Source organism: Phalacrocorax carbo, chromosome 3, assembly GCF_963921805.1.
Source record: "Phalacrocorax carbo chromosome 3, bPhaCar2.1, whole genome shotgun sequence".
Lineage (NCBI taxonomy): Eukaryota > Metazoa > Chordata > Aves > Suliformes > Phalacrocoracidae > Phalacrocorax > Phalacrocorax carbo.
In genome coordinates, this window is record NC_087515.1 from 6,743,917 (window position 1) to 6,760,845 (window position 16,929).

The following is a 16,929-nucleotide window of genomic DNA, read 5'->3' on the forward strand; positions in this document are numbered from 1 at the left end:
CTAATCTCTCATATTTCACACCAACCAAAATGAAAGTTCAATAAATGCTGAAGTTAAATCCTTTTTCACTATGGTGCTTATAAAATGCCGAAGTTGCAATTCTAGGTAACGAGTTGAAAATGTTCAGTTGGTCTAGTTGTTTCATTGGCATTGGGACTGTGCTGTTTCTCATCAAGTACATTGGATGAACTATAGCTACTTGTTGATTACAGTGCTGAAACAGTATAAACAAGAAAAACAAAGAAATAGAAAGAATAGAGTAAGTTATTCTCATAATTTCAGAAATACTAAATACATAAATTCAACAACATGCATGTAGATTCTGAGAATGGCTGAATTGCCTATCAGACATGCTGCTGGGGTCAGAAAGATAGCAAAAAGTATTTTGTGTCATGTTCCCCCCCTCCCTGTTCCTGACATGCAATCAAAGAAAATGGAGCATGCTCTTGGGTTTGTACTCGGGAACCACGACAGAGTCAGAGGACGGCAGAGGGGCTTACTGCCATTGTTTCTACCGTTGTAACGCTATCTACCTGTGTAGCTTCAGCATCACTCAGAACTGGAACAGATCGTTCGAAGGGTGCCCTCTGCGGGAGATGAATGGGCTCAGGAGCCCAGGTGAGACAGCACCTCCACCACCAAAGATGTGGAAGAAGGACTAGGGTAGCTCTTCTCCAAAGCCGTTAGTTTGCCTAAGAAAACATTACCTTTGGCAAAGCAAGACTCTAAGGTAAAGGCACAGAGATCTTCACTGGAAAACCCCTTTGGGGAGCAGCTGCTTTACATCAGACAGTAAAGCATGCCCTTGAAGCCTGTTGCTTGAAGATGCAAGCCATCGGCGTGCGTGCCAAAGGATTATCCAGATTACATTGATTGGAATATACTAGTGTTACCAAATACCTGTACTGGATTTCCGCAATCAATATCACGGACTCTGAACAGAGTACTAGTATGCTGCCTGCCAAAAGAGTGCATGGGATTATTTAATGTAATTAGAAGCAGGGACACAGCACTGAAAAAGCTTCTTGATTACTTACTGTTGTGATTGTTTCAGTCTTTATGGTCCCAAAATTCAAATTAAATTGTTTAAGTTACGAGACTCAGAAATATGAAGCACATCAGAGATGAACAAGAGTGGAAGATGTTAACTAGGATACTTTTGATTTTATAACCACAGAACTATGTGAAAGGTGTGTGATCTTGACAGACCTGTCCCTGAAACTTACATGCTTTTACTAAATTTCTGTTCCCCAGCAATTGCTACTTAATACAGTCAAGTCTTGCAGGTTTTGCTGTTAATCTGTGCCCATGGGACACATCAATTCTTTTTTTTAATAAGCTGTGTTCTCAAATTGTTATGGATTTTCTCCGGATCCTCTTTCAGTTAATTGATATTTTTCTCGAATTGTGGATGTTGTAATAAGTGCAGCAGCTGTAGCTGCCAAATGCGGAGGTAATACACCTTCTCCGAGCCCAAGCAGCACCAGTTCCGCTGGCCAGGCGCTGCACCGGCGGAACTGGCCGCCGCCCGCCGAGATGCCCGCGTTCTCCTCGGTCGCCCTCCCAGGAGAGCGCCCAGCCGTTAAATGTGGCCGTTCGTTCCACGCGCAGCCTGCGTTTAGGCGGAAAACCGGGTACTGCTTGCTCGCTCCTCGGCGTGCTCCGCGAGCCGCGTTAGCTGAACCGAACGAAGGGGTGGTCTGATCCCAGAGAGGCCCGGCCAGCGTACCCGCGCTGGATCAGGTCCTGTGAGGCCGTGCTGCTCGGCGCGGCGTCTATCGCTATTGCTCATCAGCCCCCTGCCGAGTCGGCTATCACGATATCTTGCTCGATGTCGGACTGACGGTTGTGTGGCTCGTCTGCCACACGCTGCTCTAAAGCATTAACACGGCAGCAGCGCCCTGGGGAAACGCCTCTGCCTCCTTGCAAGGCCGCGGCTGCCCCTCGGCCCCGCCACCCCGCGCTGGGCAGGCCGGATCCCCTCGGCCTTGCGCCGCGCCTCGGGCCCCGCTCGCCCAATCACAGCGCCCTCTCCTCGCCCCGCGGCACGCTGGGAGGTGTAGTCCGGGACGGTACGGCCTCGCGGCGCGCCCGCCCCGGCGAACTGCACTACCCAGAAAGCTCTTCGGCAGCGACGCTTGCCCGTGAAGGCGGTGACGAGCGGGTGTCGAAGACGGGGGCAAGCCAATAGCGGCCAAGCTGGGGCGGTGCTGGGGGATTGGGGCCAATGGGAGCGCGCCGATGGCCAGACGGGGCGGGATGACAGCTGTCAGTCGCGCAGGACGGAAGAGGGAGCTCGTGGGGCTGGTCGTTCCCGGGGCAGTGGGTGTCGGTGCGAGGAGGCGGTGGCTCGCTTTAACGGCTCTACCGGCCCGGCGGGCGGGGCAGGTCTGTGGGTTGGGAGCGGCCGCTCCGTACCGGGGGTGGGTCCTGCGGCGGGGGGGCGGGCGGTACCGGGAGCCGCAGGCGGGGCAGGCCGGGCGGCGGGGTCCGGCGTGCTGGGGGGCACTGAGGTACCCGCCCGGGGGCGTGGGGCGGGAGCGGCTTGGGGGCGTTACGGGGCGGCTGCTGCCCCGGCGGGCCTGCGGGCAGCCCCGGCCTTGGCCTTCCCGGGATGAGCGCCCCGGTGCCTGCCGATGCGCTGGGTCGGAGAGTCCTGTGTGGCGCGGAGTACGCAACGGTGCGCTACGTGGGCGGCGTCCCTCCTACGGCGGGTAAGTGTCTCAATAGCAAATAACCTTTATCTTTAGTGGTCGTTTTCAAAATTCTAATTGTTCTTAATTTAAAGAAAATTGCCAAGTCGAACGTGGCAATTTACAAATTATTTTTTTCCTCGTTGTTCTTGTGTAAATATGGCAATGTCTAATCTAGATAAGTTATTGGGGTTTTTTTTAGAAGTTGGTTGTCAAAAGGAGGGTAAGAAGTACTTTTGGTTAAAACGGGTTAATTATTTTCTTACAGATCTTAGAAAAGATCTTAGTGCCTTCCTTTTTCCGTTAGTTTTCGTGAGCAGTCTGTTCCCTGATCTCTGTGTCCTGGCACACTCTGAAGGAGAGAGGCAGGCAGCAGCAGCAGATCGACAGAGTAGGCACTCCTTTGATAACGTACTCAAATTCATGGGGACAAATAAGCCTTAGCCCAGTTTGCCGAAAGATCTGACCAGTCTGATTGTGGGAGCACTATATTTCATCTCTGAAAAGTTGTGGTGACAGGATGGGGAGATTGCTGATGCCTGGGAGGAGGCCGGCCTTGCATATAGTTCTGGAAGAGGCAAGAAGGATGACCAGGGAACTGCAGACTCATCAGCCTCACTTCGGCTCCTGGAAAGGTCATGTAGCATGTTCCCTTGGAGTCCATTTCCAAGCCTGTGAAGGACAAGACAGTAGTTGGGAATACTTGATACTTGTAAAGAGGAAGAAGTTGTGCTTAGCAAACCTAATTTCCTTCTGTGATGCCGTGACTGGGAATGTGGGCAAAGGGAAAACAGGGGATGTAATACTTCTTGACTTCAGTAAGTCTTTTAACAGTGTCTCTATAAAAAAATCTTATTTGGAAGCTGGAGGAATACAAGCCAGATAAATGCACTGTTACGTGGGTTGAAAGTCCACAGGTCTTGTCAAGTGGAAAAGTGGTCATCAATTACTTTATATCCGGTAATGCACTAGCATGACAGAAAGAAATGCCAGAGTCTGTACTGTTTAACATATTAATCAGTGTCTCGGATAATGAACAGCATTCACCCTCAACTGGCTGATGTGACAAAACATCGAATTGCAATCCAGAGCAAGCTTTACGAATTTTAGGTTTGGGCCTGAGAGGTTCAAGAAGGACAAATTTCTGCATGTAGTGTGAAATAAACCCGGGTACCAGTACAGACTGGGAAGCACTGGCAACCCACACGGTCTGTTGTGAAGGGCTTGGGAGTTAAGGTAGATACTGTCATGAACATGAGCCAACAGTGAGCTCTTGTCACAAGCAAGGTATGTGTTGTACTCGGTTACCTTAGAATGACGGACGTGACCAACAAATCAAAGGAAGCTGCTATCCCTCTCTGGGGGCAGGGGTTCTTGATAAGGTTGTGCTTGGAATTACGTATCTGGTGAGGGACCATCCTAATTCAAGGGGGATGTGGATAAACTCAAGAGGATCCAGCAGGGGCTGCCAGGGTGGTCAAAGGCACAAGGGCATAGACCACGTACGTGTGTTGTGAAGAGAGGTTGAGGGATCTGGGCTTGGTTAGCATGGTGAAGAGAAGATTTAAGTGGCATCTAATAGCTGCCTGCAGCTGGTTGACAAACAGTTACAAAGATGACAGAGCCACATTCTTATACTAGTATGATATAGGAAGGGACAACGGCCACAAATTGTGGCTGGAAAGGTCCAAATTGGACATCAGGAGAATTTTTTTTCTCTACAGAAGTAATGCAGCACTGGAGTAGGCTGTCCAGATAGGTTGGAATCTTTCTCTCCTTGGAGATTTTCAAGATCAGCTCAGCAAAGACTTACCTGGCCGACCTGTTTTAGTGCTGGTAATAAACTCCTGCTTTGAGAGAGAAGGTTAGGCTAGATTGACTTCAAGGGTTCCTTCCAGCCATGATTTCTATGGCTATGATACTTGAAATTTGTTCATAAATTTGAAAAGGTATCTACCATATTTTTCAGGGATTTGGCTTGGCGTGGAATGGGATGATCCTCAGAGAGGAAAGCATGATGGTACCTATGAAGGAACACAGTATTTCAAGTGCAGGTGAGTTGATTGCCAGTGTTGGCATGTCATGCTTATTGACAAGATGGTCATGGGAAAATGTCCTTTTTCAATTCTTAGGGCAAACCCTTTTGTTATCAGTTGGCCAATATTAAAAAGATAATAAATCTGAATGCTGTGACTAGCTGTGCCATAAAGGCTGTTGTGTTGTTATTAATCCAGTTACAGGGATTAGGATATGGTAAATACTTAGAAAATACAAGTCACGTTTTCAGAGGTGTGTAATAAAATGTGACTTTTGGATGTTATTAGTATTACCTTTAGTAGATTTACACCTTCTACTTTAGTAAAGAAATCGGTATTTCCTACTTACCTTCCTTAGGTAATTCTGAAGTGAAGTATCGGTCCATATGAACTGTCTCCAATATAGTTTAGATTTGGACTCAAGAGGACTTGCATGTATCATGTTAAGGGAAAATACCAAGTTCCTGACAATTATTTGGATTATATTTGTATCACCGAGGAATTGTTAAGTATGTTTGCTTGCATTTATTACACGCAAAATACTGCATAGCTTTGTGAGGTTTTTTAAGCATATACATGCATTATGTTTAAGTTTAAAGACTCCAGCACATAACATGTTTGAAATTGAGGAATACAGGACTCTAGAGTTGATGCACACAGCAGCAAGCTGTTGATTTCCATGTCAGAGGACACCGCAGCAGCTAAAAATTTGTGATTTAGAAAAACAGCTGGATGAATTCGTAGAAGAAAAGTCATCAATGGCTCTTAAATGCTAAGGGCTGCTAGCTCAGTAAGTTCCTGAGCACTGAAATGGAGAAGGGTGAGAGACTATTCTTGTCTATAAAATACTTGCCCTGTTGTCGTATTTTTCCCCGCTGTTTTCTATTGGCATCTTTTGGAGAAAGGATGTGGCATTACATGGATGTTTGTTTTGACCGCTGGATCGCAGCCAGTCTTACGTTAATGAGATGAAATGGAGAGATTTCTAGGTCTTTTTCCACCTCCTGCTTTCCAAGGCTGGTAATGGCTGTAAAAGGGTGGTTTGATTACAGTTTGTTCCTAACTGTTTAAGTGCTCATTGAAGTGAAATGAATCTAATATAAATCAAATCCTGTGACAGCGGACACTCAGAATTAATAGAAGACTTTTGAAAATATGAAAGAAAGTGATAAATCAAGAAAATAAATTAAAAATTGTCCACAGTCTTGCTTTTGGATGTGTTTTTGGTTTGGTTTGTTGGAAAATGTAAGAATACTTTTCTCTGAAATTAATTCCTCATGTTAATTATCTTGAAAAAGGAAAAGCCATCGATGAGAGGATAAGCAAATCATCTTTTTTTTTTCAGCTTGTGTGTAAATGAAAGTCGTAAGAATAGCTGGATGAAGTCAGTCCAAAGATTTGTCTTGCTTAGTTTCCTGATTCTGACATTGGTTAATAGCAGATAACTGGAGAAGTATGAAGGAACAAAAGAAGTACGTAGTGACAGTTTTCCAGAGTCCCACTAGCTTTGGCTAGTCATGGTTCAAAGGTGTTTCTAGAGCTGGAGTGTTGTATTTGTACATGTATTTTGTTTTGCTCTCAATGGATGATTCAACGGAGAAAACTTGTAATGAGAATTTCCTCCAAAAGAATAATTAACAGCATGTAGTAACGGTACATGTGTTTGCTAACCTTTGAGCATGTGTGTTCAGCTTGTGAAAATTGTGATCGTTTCCATTTTTATTGAGTAGATGAGTCTTGTCACTTTCTCCTGTCTGAATACAGGAATATGATATGGAAGGGACTTAGAACCGTTGCTGTAAAATGTCACATTGAAGGGAAAAAAAAGAGATTAAAATTATTCTTTCTATATTGTGGGGAAAGTAGGTCTAGTTCTGTATTTCCCAAAAGGTCTTCTGGAGACAAATGGAATTCCCAGAGGTAGCAAAGGAGGCTGCTGTATATGTATTGAGACCTGACAGCAGTTCAGGTCTTGTTAAAGAATATAATTCATTTAGCAGTTCATATCAAAGTTGTTCTCAAGCTAGCTGTTTGGTCTCAGACTGAATCAGCTGAAGAATTTATCTGTTAAGTAATTCAAAACAAAAAAGTAGCTATTTTGAAATGCTTTCTGGGAATACTGTCTCTTACCTGTAGCCAAACAGGCATAAGCAGGGAAGGGGTAGATTACGTTCAGGAGTGCAAATCAGAATTCTAAGTCTGTATCTTCTTAACTTCTACATTTGTGTAAGATGGAAGCCCTAGAGACCTCATTATCAGAAAATGAGATGATAAAACAAAATCTGTTCTTCAGAAAAGAAAAAAAAACCACCTCTGAAGACTGGATATGTTTTCCCTTGTACCTAATAATCATAATAATAGAGCAAGGCTTAAGGAGGATAAGCACACTTAATGCAAGAGGAAGAAATTCATCATTGCTGGATTTTTCTTAGCTAAAGAATTGGAAATTTTGATCTTAGAGCAGCCATGTTGTTTGAATTAATGTATTAGCAGAAGTTGCGTCTTAAATAGTTTGAATTTAATTGAAGCTAGTTATAGCCTGCTGTAGGAGAAATAATAAAGGTAGCTGGCTGGCCATCCGAATGTCTCTGGACAGAAGAAGCAACTGAACATGTTGTGGATGTTTTTTCAGAAACTTTGAGTGCTTTACATTTGTGTGTGTATAATACTTATACATATATATATATATTTTTAATATATATATATATGTATAGACTCTTGCTTTTCTAGCAAGCGTTAGTGTGCTCCCAGGAGATGTGATCTCAATTCTTGTTGTAAGAATCAACTTTTTAGGTGAAGCTGCATATACCCATAACATTTAAATGTAGAGTTCTTCAAACATGTTGTTCTTATGATACCTGTTCTTTGTACTCTGCCTCCAATCAGAGAAAGTCCTTCTGGAGTCTGACAATAATAATTCTAGCAGTCAGCCATGACTCACGGGCATAACTTCCTGTGTGCAGGCTGGTTTGTAGTTCATGTACCAATTGTGAAGATATAGGCAAACTTAAGTAAAAAAACGGTTACCTTATTTTATCAAAAAAGATGCTTAAAAAAATAAGAAATGCCACAACCTACAATGTCACCTCTTTAGTACTACTGTTGGGGAGGATGGGGAGATTGTTTCTTTATATGTGTATATACAGATATAAAAACAAATAAAATTTTTTTTTTTTTTTCCTCAAACCTTACCGGTAGTGCCCTTTGCTTACAAGCCTACTCTGCTCGCTCCCTGAATTCTGATAAGCAGAAGCAGCTGATGGAGTTGCTTGTACTGTAAACAAATGCAATGAAAGGAACTTTCAAAAAAAATTTTTAAGGTAATTTTGAAAAGTATGGTTTTTTTAAAAACAATAATAAACCTTTCAGAGTGAAATTTGAAAATGAGATCATAAGAGGGAAATAAAACTGAACTTGAGGTTGTCATTTCCAGAGGATCTTCTTTGTAGTCTTTATTTGGGTAAATCAATAGGTCTGCTTATAGCTATATGTGATCTTTGTACTAATTTTTTGGAAATATGACCTAAACTTCTATTTTTCATGGCAGTATGTTTATCTGGGTCATATAATATATGTTGCTAATTAAACTTCTAAAGAATGTGAGAACCAAAGAACAAAACAGCCATACTTCAAGATATGCTGACATCATGAGCATGTTCATCAACTCTGGATTAGCTGGAAATGGCAAGTCATACTCTAGTGCGTTTTTTGTGATTATTTCCCCCCCTCCCCCCCCCCCGACAATAAAGTCTTGTTTCCTAATAACTGAGGAAGCTATTAATTTAGCTGTCAGTTGCAGTATTTTATCATGTAATTAAAATAAGCTGTGTTCTACAATCCTTCAAGAGAAATGAGGTGTAATCAAACCTTAAAATAGTATAAAAATTTATCTTCAGCTTTTGAAACATGAATATCCTTTCAAATAAGTTCTTGTCCCACAGATCCGTTCACACAGCAATACTGTGTGAATAATAGTAATAAATGACTAATGAACATGTATACGCATGCACTGTCCTGCGAGATGTGGGTTAAAGCACACGCACCTCCCCTGGGAAGACGAGTGCCTTAGCGGCACACACCTCCTGTGGGAGAGGTGGGTGCTCCGGCTTCGGCATCCCCGCGCGGCTGCCTGCAGACTATTAGCACGCATGCTGCTAGAAAGCACCCCTGAGGCTGCAGGCACACGCTGAGATGTGAGGCCTATATGTTGCTCCCCACGATGTCTGTCCTTGCTGGGAGCAGGCTCACGTCGCCGTCTGGCCTAGGCAGAGACGGGCTGCTGGTGGGGTGACTTTTGATGGCATCAAACCAGTTTTTGACTGCTGCTCTGGTACCCTCTTCTTTCTCCCCACAGTTACAGATGTTCAAATTTCTTTTACACTTCCCATCAAGTGGAGTCCTTCCTGCCCCCCGTTTAATCTGGCAGAAGGGTCATCTCCTCCTTAGCCCTCCTCAGTCAGTTCTGGGTATGCCGGTCACACATAGTGTTTACACAGGCATTGCTATTTTAGCAGCTGTTTTCATCCTTGCTGTTTTGCTGGGGGAGATGTGTGGATTCCCTAGCAGTAGATGACATACTTCTCTGCTTACCTCACAAGATGGGAGTAACATTCTGCTGTATCATACATTTAAAGTACTTTGAGTCATAATCGAAAGGAACATGTTGCCCCCTGCTAAAGAATATATTTTGTTCTTCACAGATTACTTTCCAGAGGAATCCTGATACTTCAGCAGATACTGTTACTAGAAGTATTGACCACATTAAATTGCAATCTGTTTCCCCAGGTTTGGCTTTCACAGCAAGCCAGAGAAACGGAGGGAAGTATAGTAAAGCTTGTTCCTGTGATGTTTTCAGCCTGGCAGAATTGCAGTTGCTTCTCAGATCTTTGTGGCCTTTGTGTTACTAATTTTTCTTCTGGTGGGAACTTTGACTTTTGTATATTTGTGTAGTCCTGGAATGCCAAGTTATCCTGGCAAAGGCATTACATGTTTTCAGTTTTTCCTTCTTCAGCGAGTTTTATAAGTTGCGTATGGACATATTTTTAAATTTACAGACAGCAGTTGTGACCAATCTGAAGTTATTGTTTGCATGAAGTTTATGTTCCTGCCCAAAAGATGATCTGTTTATATTAAATTAGATGATCTCTCCTTCAAGAATGACAGAGTCACCTCTGGGAACATCTACTTAGAGCACAAAGAAACTCTTCAAATACAGGAAGATGTCAATATCGTTTTAGCGTCTAGGAAGAAAAAGTGATTGCCATTTAGCAAGGGGAGAATGCATTCCCAAGATTCGTTTTAGCCTCAGAAGGTCTCTGGGTCTCTGTTAGGAAGTTTTGATTGTTTCACTGTGTGTCACTGTACCCATCAGAGAATTCTGCTCTCTGCTGTCAATAGAACAGTGTTGAAACAGAACTGTTCTTTGAATAGTGGTTAGGGACGTGTCCTGTGCACCAGCAGAACCTTAAGGTAGCATCTGGAACTGCAGATGTCTGCCTTCTTGCCTTGTTTTGTGAAAGTTCAGACTCAGCTTTCATGTCTGTTTGGCTAAGGTAAACTTGCAAGAACTTGCAGCTATTTGCAAAGCTTCTGCTGTGCAGTCAGGAATTTGATACACCATAGCAGGTAAGTGTTAGGTGTCGCTTATAAGTGTGTTTGATGCCACGGCTGCTACAGGCTGTTCTAAAACTTGAAGGATTTTCATTAGTGCAGCATGTAGGTTCTTGTAAAAGAAGTCTGGTCTGTTGAGCACCTTCCCTGAAAAGGAAGAGATCTGTTTGGAGTGTATCTAGAAAGGATGAGCATGGATTCAACCGCCTGTATTTTAGGACACCTTATGAGCTTTGTAGTGTGTGTGCCCCAGTAATGATGATAATTGCCTTGAGGTGATCATTGTAAACAGCCAATACTGGACAAAGAAGCTTTTCCGTCCACCTTTACTATCTGGGCTGATAAAGCTGAGATCTCTCTCCTTGGCTCAGAAGCTTGCTTCTGCAGTCAGACAGCCCAAGTGCGTAACTGTTGGCAGAACACAGTTTATATACTACTGCATTATTCTTCAGGTACTGAGAAGTGTATGTGTGTGACATTTCTCTGGCATATGAAGAGCTGTCATGTATCTGTAATGATGAGCAGTGCTACCACTTTGTTTTACACTATCAAAGAAGAATGATGTCAAATCTCCTCTTTGTTCAGGGAAATCGTTAACCAGTGGAAGATGATAGCAAATCTAAATTTTAATAAATATCTTTGAAGGGCTCTGGGCACGCTAGCAGATGGGCCGTATTTCTTCAGGCTACTGAAGCATGAATAAGAGGTGTCCTGCAAGCTGACTTCTGAGATTGGGGTCAACCTCTCTATTTTAAAAGTCAGTAAGAAGTGTCAGTATTAACCAGAGCCAGCTGGTTGTCAGAGCCCCACTTGAGCATATTACAGATTTTCTGCTTAAGGAAATTGGGGCATATCTTCTACCGCTTCATTTCTCCACAGTATATTGTCCTGGCTGCAGGACCTTTTAAACACATGGGAGCAAAATCCCTGTTCTCAAACTTCTGAATGTTCAGATTAAGTCAGGTTGGTCAGGAGTCTGTAAATTCTTCCATGTCATGATATGCATGCTGGATGTCTCTTTGGATTAGGATTTATCTGTTTAGTTCCCACTTACGGAGACTGATGCTAATAGGTATGCTTTTTCATGAGTCCAGGTGCTGTACATTAGTTGTTTGATATGTACATACGGCTTGTACAGTTCATATTCCCTAGTGTGAAAGTTAATACAGGCAGGGTATTTTAGGGAAAACGAGTTACAGGTAAGTGACCTCTCTCCCTGAACACACAATCACTTTGCCTGAAAATAGGTTCCCATTGCAGTCTCCTTTTCTGTCCTTCTCTCTGACAGTTCTTGAAAAAGTAGATCAAATTAATAGAATGGAACTGAAAAAGAAACTGAGGCTGTGGAATGGATTTGAGCATACATTAGATATGATAGCGTGCATAGTGCTTGGAAGTGGTAGGAACAAGAGAGAGAAACCCTATGATCTTGCCATGATCAAAACAAAAAAATACAAGGGTCTTGAGAGAGAAATGCACCATGCTTTGCCTGTAGCTTCAAATGACAAGGGGCAAAGTAGCTAGTTTCCTTTGCATTTTTTCCTAGGGTTAGAACTGGCTCCTGCAAAGACGATGAGGAAGGAGATGCCAACAGAAATGGTGATCTGAGAGGACAGAAATGGGCTTAGGATCAGGTACGGTGATGGAGAGACACAAAGGGCTTGGCTACACCAGGGATAAATGGCATGATAGCAGGGATGCAGGCGTGGGGGTCTAGATCAGCTCTTGTGAGAGGGTTTGGGGGAGCTGAGGAAGAAAAGTAGCAGAACTGGTGAGTGCAGAGGGATGACGATGACAAAATGGGGAGAATCAAGGTGAAAGGAAAAAGGGCAGGAGATGTCCAAATTAACATACAGCAGGACCTAGGGTGAATTACAGGTGGACAAGACTAGAACTTTTCTTTCTAGAGCCCCAGGGAGAATCCTGTACTATCTGCCATCTGTGAAGCTTTTTGACTTAGTTAAATGCAAAAGTGCTATACTTCACAGGTAAGAGATGCTGTAGTTAAGATGGTGAAAATCACAGAATCACAGAATGGTGGGGGTTGGAAGGGACCTCTGGAGATCATCTTGTCCAACTGCCTGCTTGAGCAGGCACACCCAGAGCAGGGGGCACAGGAACACGTCCAGGCGGGGTTTGAATGTCTCCAGGGAAGGGACTCCACAGCCTCCCTGGGCAGCCTGTGCCCCTGCTCTGGCACCCTCACGGGAAAGAATTTTTTTCTCATGTTTAGCTGGAACATCCTGTGTTCTGGTTTGTGCCTGTTGCCCCTTGTTCTGTCATTGGGCACCACTGAAAAGAGTCTGGCCCCATCCTCTTGACACCCACCTTTCAGATATTTATAAGTATTGATAAGATCCCCCCCTCAGTCTTCTCCAGGCTGGACAAACCCAGGTCCCTCATCCTTTCCTTGTAAGAGAGAAGCCATTTACTGTTTTAAGAAGTGGTGTTAAGAAAGAGTCACGTAGTTTTTACATTTGTGTAGGTTTAACTTTTAAACTAGCCAAATGTTTGCAAGCTATGAAGAACTTCAAAGGAATGGAAGAAAAGACTTAAGAGAAGCCTACTGGATTAAAAATGTAGAGAATTGAAAATGCATATCAAACATGAAAGTGCACACTGGATTTGCATTCTCTAAGAGTACACCTTTCTGCTTGTTTTGTTATCATTGTGCTCTAAATTTAGTCACTGCAAAACTAGACTGTAAATATTTTGAAAGTATATCTAGTTTCTACCCAGATCTTTTGTTAGGATATGAGAGTACTTAAATAAGTATTAGAAATGTTAATGAATGAAACTGGCACAGGCAATTTCCAGTACTGATTTTTTTAACAAAAATGTGATTGTATGGTGCCCAAGCTATTCCATCTACTTGTAATAGGTCCATAGGATTCAGGATCTTTAGTTACTGTTTTTCTGAGAGAATTTTGAGCTCTGTAGGGCTGGTGGTTTATATTATGGTTTGCTAATTAGCCACTTGACGTTTACATGCTGTTTTGAAAAGAGAAGTTTTATTTACATAAGTGATTTCTTCCTCCTGGGTGCTTTCCAACCAAAGTCTGTACTCTTCTCAGCTGGAAGGCAGACAGGTAATCATAACCACCAATTTTCTTCCTGCTGTTTTCTGGCTGATCGTCCTATCAGACCCTCCATCTGCTCCGTGATACCATTCCCACAACTTGTCTCTGCCAGTTCCTCCTAGATACTGTGTTTCCTTGCTAACTTTGATAGAAATTGTCAAAGCAATTGCATGGCAAGGAATTGTCACGCAATGAAGTTTTTTCAGTGCTCAAGAAACCTAAGAACTTTCACAGGACGGTATAGAACATACATTAGCTGGATAAATCTGCTGAATATCAAATTTCAAAATTATTACTAAGTGTCAGAATTTTTAAAAGCTTGAGTTTGTATAAGAGTTCCAAGTGATACAGTTTGCATCTTGTTTCATTTGTGTGGATGGAAGGACAAGGCTGCGTTCTCTTAGAATTACAAGTGAATTATTCAAGTCAAATATAATGAGGCAATCACTGTTCTGAGTACTCCTATGAGCCTTAGGCTGTGGTAGGACTCCAGACACATTTGATGTATGATTTAGGTAACATCCATCTATGGATAGACACATCCATAGGTAGAAACTTAATTTTCTGGAAAAACTGAGTTCGTAATGAGTTTGGAAAGAACAGAGCAGTTATTTCTAATAATGGCACTGACGCTGTAATTTTTACGTGTAAGTACATTTGGAGATCTGGTGCTTCAGTTCTCGTGGCATCTCACAGTGGGAACTTGTTGGTCAAATGCTGTCACAGATACTTTGCAAGTCTTACCTGGTCTCACTCAGTGGGAACAGTGATGTCTAAAATACACCTGGAGAATTGTCTTTTGACTGCTTTGGTTCTCCGTATTTTAAAAAGGTAATAATTAGTACTTCTGAGACTAGTCACTCTTGTGATAAATTTTTATATTTCACCTTTTCCTGTCTGCTCTGTTCTAGGCATCCTAGAGGAGGGTCATTTATCCGGCCAAACAAGGCAAATTTTGGAGTAGATTTCCTTACTGCAGTAAAGGATCGGTATGGACTGAATGATGAGCACGATGTTCAACATGGGACAGACAATACATTAGTATTTGGAAAGAAGACTGTGGAATTTGTTGGCATGGATTCTATTGCAGAACAACAAAGGCAAGTGTAATATATGAAAATATACAGTCTTAGCAATTGACTAGTCAAGTAGTAGTTCAACTGTAAGGAAAGGGAGCTGGCTGCCTTGCATATAATATTGTTGTATCTCTAAAAGTAAGCCAAACTGCACTATGGTGGAAGAGACAAGAAATCTTCCTATTGTGACATCATAATTTACCAGTTTTACAGATAGGAACTGGAATTAAGTCGTGTTTGAGTGCTCACAATACTCATTTTGATGATATTTAGGGAGGAATGAGTGAGATAAATTATCATGACATCGGAAATCATTATACACTTGCATAGTCCTTTTTAAATAGATGTATTTTAATATTTTCTTAATATTGTACAGTATTATTTCATCGTTGTTTACTCATATCAGTAATGACTTTGTAACTAAGAGGGGGAAGGCAGAAAGTCACTGTACTGCTAGTGAAGAAGTTTTTCAGTCAGTTCATGTCACGTTCATTCATCTGGAAGGGTGAGAAAGGAAGTAACTTAATGATGTGTAATAGATTGCTGTTTTAATGACCTCCAGCAGTACAGAGGTATCAGTTCAGCAGGCGGCGGTCTCCTTCTGAGCTGATGTTCCACAACTATTCTCCCTTGGTCTCCCAGAATGTACCGAGCAGTCAAAAATATTCTTTTTTTGTCTTTTTTGATAAGCGATTTAAAGAATGCCCAAATAATTTGCAAAAAGTATTACAAGAAACCTGTTTAACTTGGAACCTCTATTTAATTCCAATTTGCGTAGCTGTATTTTGTCTCTTTTATCACTCTTTTTTTCAGTTGGATGTGGGTTGGTTGGGGTTTTTTGGGGGTGTGGGGGTTGTGGTTCAACCAGACCTATTTTGGTCTCAAAAATAAATCGTTCCGTAGCAATGTAAAGGCAAAAAATAGCAGAGATGTGTCTGTTTTCGAGGGAGAAAGACACTGCAATGTAGCAGTCTGCACGTTGCTAATTCAAAAGTAGATGGTATGTATGAAAAGGATATTATTTAGTTGTAACAGCCAGGTCTTTATATAATGTACCTATTTCTGTTTGAAGATTACTTAACAGAATGTTCTTTCTCATTTAGCCAACTGAACCAGCTGGTAGATATCTCAGTGCGTGAGTGTGCAGTGAGCCATGCTGGTCAGAAAGAGGAAATCAGCAGAACGTGTACTAGTATCCTTTTTTGGTCTATTGCATGGTACCGCAAATAAAGTACATATTTTAGCATTCCAAGTGTTCAGTTAATTATATTTGTATCCTTTTATTTAAAAAAATGCTGAAAACTGCAGTTTATATTTAGAAGCTTAATGGAATGTTTACATAGTTAAAAAGTAGACACCTACAGTTTTTGAGAGGGAATGCAAATTGTAGATAAAAATAGAGATACTGTCATAGGTTGCTGCTGCGACTGCGATTTCAGAAGGCTTCAGCAATGGGGTTTTTTTTAATTTAACTCTAGAATAGACAACCCCATAAAAATACAACTGATATGGTCTGTAGGCACTCGAGGTTTCCAATATATAATAAATAATGTATTCAATATACTGCGTGTTGCAGCAATGTTACAGAAATACAAAGCAGGTATTATTTGTTCATTTGTAAGGACTGGTAAGAGTTCCTGTCAATACAGAAATTAATCCACTTTAAGATTTGTAAAGTTAAGCTGTTTTGTAAAACTAGAAGGCATTTCCATACCATAAATGAAAATAAAATTTGCTGTAACTGAGCAGTAGTATCTCTTACCCCAAACAAGTGTAATCTATTTTTGTTTATTTGATTCAGAAACAAACCCTAATGCTAATTTCTGTAAAGGGAAGTTCAGATTTGAGATAAGTTTCTTTTTCCTAATGTGAAATTTCAGATATCAGGCATATAAATCTATCAAAAAATCTGATATCATCTTGGGAGACAGTAACAGCTATTGCTTCTCAAGTTCAAAATCTGGAAACACTTAATATCAGGTATAAATACTCATATTTGGGTTTCTGCTCCTTTGGGGTGGGGACAAAAAAGAAGAGGCTCTTTTAGATATGAGGTCAGCTTTCTGAAGGTACCTGGATGCCTCAATACTCATTTTAACGGGAGCTAAGCTTTTAAATGTTTTTTTTTTTTAAATCATGTCCTTAAACAACTTGTGTGTGTGCTATATTTTTCAGACATCCCTTTTCAAGTAAAGACTAGAACCCTAGGAGTTTAGCACCTATGTAAAACTAAATTCTGGAGAAGTGCTTAGGACAGATGGATGTCGACTGTAGTTTTGTAAAAATAGAAAAATCACAGTTGTCTGAAAAACAGAATACCGATTTCAGCCATTGAACACTTACAGGGATTTGGGCATTTGTCAGTGTGTTCTACATAACAGATTTTGTCATTTTTAGGCAAATTGGCTTGTTGGCTATGGAGACTGGGTTAAAA

General features: G+C 41.8%; 1 protein-coding gene across 1 annotated transcript in view; it reads left to right on the plus strand.

Moving 5' to 3' along the window:
• The first annotated feature begins 2,273 nt into the window (after positions 1-2,273).
• The window catches only part of TBCE (tubulin folding cofactor E), a 29,348-nt gene continuing 14,692 nt past the window's right edge, over positions 2,274-16,929 (plus strand). Inside the window, exons 1-5 of the mRNA XM_064445733.1 lie at positions 2,274-2,714; positions 4,663-4,747; positions 14,331-14,519; positions 15,599-15,687; positions 16,376-16,475. Of these exons, the coding sequence (XP_064301803.1) occupies positions 2,615-2,714; positions 4,663-4,747; positions 14,331-14,519; positions 15,599-15,687; positions 16,376-16,475 (563 nt within the window). The 5' untranslated portion in view covers positions 2,274-2,614. The remainder of the gene's footprint in view (positions 2,715-4,662; positions 4,748-14,330; positions 14,520-15,598; positions 15,688-16,375; positions 16,476-16,929) is intronic.